We start from the raw sequence: 5,308 nt of genomic DNA, 5'->3' as shown, positions 1-5,308 counted from the left end.
GGGCCCGGGTCAGACGCGCCACCACCGGGGAGGCTGACAAGGACCCGGAGCCCCGGCACTAACCAGCCAACAGCCGGGAGCCCCGCGTGCAGCTAACCCCGGCGGAGGCCGAGCCAGGGCCCCGCCGGAGCGAGGCGGACAGCGGCTGCCAGGAGCCTCCGGACAAAGCCGCTGCGGCTAAGGGGCGAGCGCCTGAGCCCAAACGGCCCCGATCCCGCCCCTGGACGCTGGGGTCCCCGGGGCGCCTGGCGCAGCCCGGCTCCGCTCGCCGATTTGTCGGTAACAGCAGTGGCCACCAGCCAGGGTCGGCCCGGCCCGCCCCGCCCGCGCTGGCTCCCAGGACAGGGACGGCCGCCCCCGCAAGAGCCTCCGGTGACCCCGAGGCCAGCAGCGCAGCCGGGCGCGCTGGGAACCGCTGCCCGCAGAGCTCCGGGGGCCCGAGCACAGCTCCCATCCCGCCGCCGGAGCCTGCCCGGAGTGCTCAGGCGCTGGGCGTGTGCAGAGCCCGGCCCGGGGCAGCGGGTCCCCGGGGGCCCGGAAAGCGAGGCCGCCCACAAGCCGCCAGACCGAGCTCCCGGCACCTAGTGGGGCTCAGCCGGACAGAGCCGAAGGGCCTGGGCCAGGCCGCTTTGCGGCTCCCTGACCCCCGCCGCGCCGTGGGCTCTGGCCCGCTGTACCGCCGCGGAGCTGGGGTCCCGTGCGCTCTGCGGGGATCCCAGGTCAAGAGGCCGCGGGTTCGGGCTCCCGACCAACTGGGCCGCTTGTGTCTGCAAAGGGCTTCTTGGGCCTGGTCCTCGGGACTGCCCCGCCCCCGCAGCGGGGCCTGAGCCTCGGGGACCCCCCCGCAGTGGGGCCTGAGCCTCGGGGACCCCCCCCGCAGCGGGCCTTGTAAGAGGGGTCCCCCTCCCACTCCCAAACTTTGCTAACACTCCAGCTGAGGCTCCTCCTACCCCGGTGCCCAATTAGTGACTCTGGCCCTGTCCCTTTAAGGCTCCAGCGCCGGGCCAGCCGGGGAAGCTTTGGCTAGAACTGAACTCTCCGAATCAGCAGTGACTCGCTTGCGGGGAGCGGGGGGAGCCCCGGAGCTGGGAGCCGGGCGCGCCGGGCCCCGCGCCGCCCTCGCTCCTAGGCCCACGCCGGGGGGACTCGGGGAAGTGTGAGAGGTGGCAGCAGCTGGAGTGGGGCGGAGGCTGGGAGCCCGGGAGCGGAGTCTCCTAGGGGGGACCCGGCCCCATGGCCCGGGGGGGCTGCTGAGCCCCTGCCCGGCGGAGGACGCGGAGCCAGGAGCCCGGGGGCGGGCGGGCGCACCCGTCTTTTGGGGCCATGACCTCCGCCAAGGAAGGGAAGGCGGCGGGCCCCCTCTTGTACCCCTCGGGCCAGGAGAGGCGGAGGAGCCCGCTGGACCAGCTGCCGCCCCCGGCCAACTCCAACAAGCCGCTGACCCCCTTCAGCATCGAGGACATCCTGAGCAAGCCGTCGGTGCGGAAAGCGCCCTGCGCCCCCCAGCCCCGGCTGCTGGACAAAGCGGCCGGCTCCGGAGCGCCCCGGAACGGCGTGCCCGCCCCGTCCTCCCCGCTCTGCGCCCTGGAGGAGCTGGCCAGCAAAACTTTCCAGGGGCTGGAGGTGAACGTGCTGCAGGCTGCGGAAGGTACCGGGGCGCGGCCGGGGCGGGACAGGGGCCCGGGGAAAGCAGGGCCAGGGCCAGGGCAGCCCCCCCTGGGCTCCGGGCCCTGCCCGCTCCCCAGCCGGGCCTTGCCGACCCTGGCTGCCAGGCGGGGAGCACCGCGGTGACCCGGCCGGCCCCTGGGAGAAGGGAAGGGGAGGCGGCCCCGAATTGCACCGGGCTCTTTCCGGGACCCCGGCGGCCCCGCGGCCCTCCAGCCCGGGGCCTGGGACACTTCGGTCCCGGAGAAAGCGAAAGCGCCTGGGGCAGGGGAGTTCCTGCAACCGCCGGTGAGGGTGAAACCGGGCCGGGCCGGGGCTGCAGCCAGAGCGGCCGGGGAACGAAATGGAGCCCTGGGGAAAGTCGAGCGGGGGAAAGTCGCAGGGACCGGGGCCTGCGCGCTCCGAGCGGGGAAGCGAGGGAGACGGGCTGAGTTTTCCAGATCCTCAGCCGGGTGGTTCGTGTTCCCCGGGGGTACGCAGGGGTCTGCCAGGGGGACAGCAACTCTCTAGAGATTTGCCTAGTTGTCCAACAGGGACAACAAAAGCACCAGCGAAGTCAGGACAACCGAACATTTCCTCCAGACAATGGCTTGCTTATGCCGCTGTACACTGAAATGTAAGCGCCGTATTTCTAGCCCAACGGATTTATTTTGTAATTCCGTGGTAACAATGAGGAAGGCAGCCATTGTTCGGTGCCAGTGCGCTGGGACACTTCTGTATCCTTAGCTCTGGCTTTGGAATTTGGGGTGCCCCAGACAGATCAGACTCCGGAGCGGCTCCGCGGCCGGGAAACGGAGCGAGCCGCTGCCTTAGCTTGCGCCGGGGCTTGTCCGCGTGGAAGATTCCTTCCCCGCTTCCTAGACAGACCGACCCACGGACAACCAGACAGACCGACCCAGGCAGACGGATCCCAGCGATGTCCGTGCAGCTGCCGAGCGCTTCTCCGCGGGGCTGTACCCTCCCAACGCGGAGGAATGAGCGGCAGGTTCCCGTTTCGGTTTACACAGACATTGTTACAATTACTGGAGCGGTTAAATAAATACTCCGCGTGTCGCTGGGACAAAGTTTTGTTCCGCAGCCCGCGTGAGAACACCGAGATTTACACTAACGCGCGCGGGCGGAGCGGTGCGAAACGCGGGCTCTCAGTTTGCGGTCAGAGCCCCGCGTATTACACCGAGGTTTCGTTTTTCGGAGACTCACGCACGCTTCTGTATTCCGAACAGAGCCCGGCGTAGCTGGCGGCACGAGCAGCCGGGGATGCGCCGCCAAGGAGCTGCGGCAAATAGACCGCGGGACGCGTGAAATCCCGCGCTAACCCGCATCGCCTAGTTTATTTCGGACTTTCTACCTGGCACACCCAGTGGACACGGGTCCCGGGAAATGTGTGATTCGACTCAGCTCGCGGGGTGCACTGAAAATACCCAATCCACTGGCAGACACCGGCCAAGGGGTGTCTAAAATCGTTTCTTCCGCAGGACCCGTTAAGCTCATACGAACCCGCTGAGTCCCGGTGTATTTCCCGCTTGCGGATTTACAGGCAGAGGGGGGTGTATTCACTGTATCGGAGCGAGCACATTACCGCCGAGCAATCCCCGTGCGCGCTCCTCCGAAACTTCAGAAAGAGACTCGAGCGTGCCCGACCTTTTCACACCGGTCTCGGGTCTCCCCAGCGGGTCTGTTTCGTACCTGCCGGGCGCGGTGCCGGGACAGACGCATTGCCAGCCGACAGAAGGACCCAGTATTCGGCCTTCTACACAAACGCGTCTCAGACCGTCAGCCGGGGCCCGTCACTCTGTCGGGTGCCCGGGGACGGTCCGGGGCAGAAGCCACCGCAGCGGTCTCCTCGGGGAGATTTTACTTCCCAAGTAAACGCGCCCGGATTTCTAAAACGGAAGAAGGACGCGGGAACGTGCGGGCTGTTTTAAACCGGCCTGTGTCTCTAAGCCAGGAGATTTTCGTTTCAGAGACGGCGAATACACGCACGGATTGTAACCAGCGCCGCGATCGCGGTGGGTTCGAGCGAGATGGGCCGCCGGCCCCTGTCCCCGCAACCCCCAGCCCCGGCTCGCCCCCCGCATTGCTCCCGCGCCCTGCCTGGGCCCGGGCTACAGGGCTGCGGCGCCTGGACATGAACCCGCGCGGAGAAGAGAGTTTGGCCGCGGACGGGAGCGTCTGTGTCAGTCTGGGCCGGGCCGGGAGATTTCGGGTCACTCCAGTGTCTTCGCCTAGTTTGTCTCCAGTTGCCCGCGGCCCCTCGCCGCTGGCCCGGCCTCAGCCCGAAGGACAATCCGCGGGCTGCAGATCCGCCGCTGCTGCGGCTGCCCCAGCCCCGGCGAAGTCCGGGGAGCGGGACAAGTCACAGCGGCCGGCTCTGCCCCGGCCGCGGGTGCGGGGCACAGCGCCGAGCGCTACAGAACGGGGCCTCTCCCCGGGGCCGCGGGGTTCGTGGACAGGCCTCGGGGCTGCAGGGGGAGAAGGGCCGAAGCGCTGGGTCCCCCGCAAACGGGCAGAGGGAGGCCGCGGGTGCGAGACCCCAGCGCCGGCGGGGCCCTGCCCCGGTTCTCCCGCCCGCCCCGCCGCCCCCATCTCAGCTGCTTTCCCAGGCCCCGGATTTCTTTGTTCCCCACAGAGCGGGGGAGGGGGTTTCTTCTTCCCCCCCCACCCCCCAGCCGAAATGAACCCGGGCTGCGAGGTGCCGTATCTGGGGCCGAGGGGCCAGGGCAGCGTGTGGGGGGCTCGCAGGCCGCGCCATAGGGAGCCGGAGCCGCGTCCCCATGGCCGCGGGGCGCCGAGGAAAAGGCCCCGGCTGGGGGCGGGTGCAGGGAAGGTGCCCCCGGCCAGCAGCCGCCCTGACCGCCTCTCCCTCTCCCCTCGCAGGTCGCGACCCGCTGGGCGCCTTCGGGCCGCGGCCGGCCTCCAAGAAGCGGCGGAAGTCGCGCACGGCCTTCACCAGCCACCAGCTCCACGAGCTGGAGAGGCGCTTCCTCTACCAGAAGTACCTGGCGCCGGCCGACCGCGACCACCTGGCGCAGCAGCTGGGGCTGGGCAACGCGCAGGTAATCACCTGGTTCCAGAACCGCCGCGCCAAGCTCAAGCGGGACCTGGAGGAGATGAAGGCCGACGTGGAGTCGCTCAAGAAGCTGCCGCCGGCCGCCCTGGAGAGCCTGGCGGGCATGGCCGAGCTCGGCGAGCCCCCGGGCCCCGAGCCCTGCTCTGAGGAGGAGATCGAGGTGGACGACTAGGGGCAGAGGCCGAGGGCCCGCGGCGGGGACCCCCCAGGCAGCCGGTTTGGGGGGCCGGGCCGGGCCCCCTGCCTGCGCCCCTCTGTACTGAGAGCCTGGGACTTACCAAATACACCTCACTGAGGGGGGAGCCTCCTGTGCCTACCTCCCCCCCCCAGGGCGCGGGAACCCTTCCCCCCACCTGCCCCCTCCTTCCCCCGCCTACCCCCACCTCTTCCCCCCCTGGCGCCGGTACCCTTCCCCCCACCTGCCCCCTCCTTCCCCCGCCTACCCCCACCTCTTCCCCCCCGGGCGCCGGTACCCTTCCCCCCACCTGCCCCCTCCTTCTCCCGCCTACCCCCACCTCTTCCCCCCCGGGCGCCGGTACCTTTCCCCCCACCTGCCCCCTCCTTCCCCCGCCT

At 69.9% G+C, this 5,308-nt stretch overlaps 1 protein-coding gene across 1 annotated transcript; it reads left to right on the top strand.

The window, feature by feature from the left end:
• Positions 1-945: 945 nt before the first annotated feature.
• Positions 946-5,077, top strand: LBX2 (ladybird homeobox 2). The gene is made up of 2 exons (XM_037896446.2): positions 946-1,648; positions 4,543-5,077. Exons 1-2 carry the CDS (start codon positions 1,324-1,326, stop codon positions 4,905-4,907), a joined length of 690 nt encoding a protein of 229 aa, XP_037752374.1. The 5' UTR covers positions 946-1,323; the 3' UTR covers positions 4,908-5,077.
• The last annotated feature ends 231 nt before the right edge of the window (positions 5,078-5,308 follow it).

This window comes from Chelonia mydas, chromosome 4 (assembly GCF_015237465.2).
Source record: "Chelonia mydas isolate rCheMyd1 chromosome 4, rCheMyd1.pri.v2, whole genome shotgun sequence".
Lineage (NCBI taxonomy): Eukaryota > Metazoa > Chordata > Testudines > Cheloniidae > Chelonia > Chelonia mydas.
Note: the sequence above shows the minus strand (reverse complement) of the source record. Positions and strands in the feature narration are given on the sequence as shown.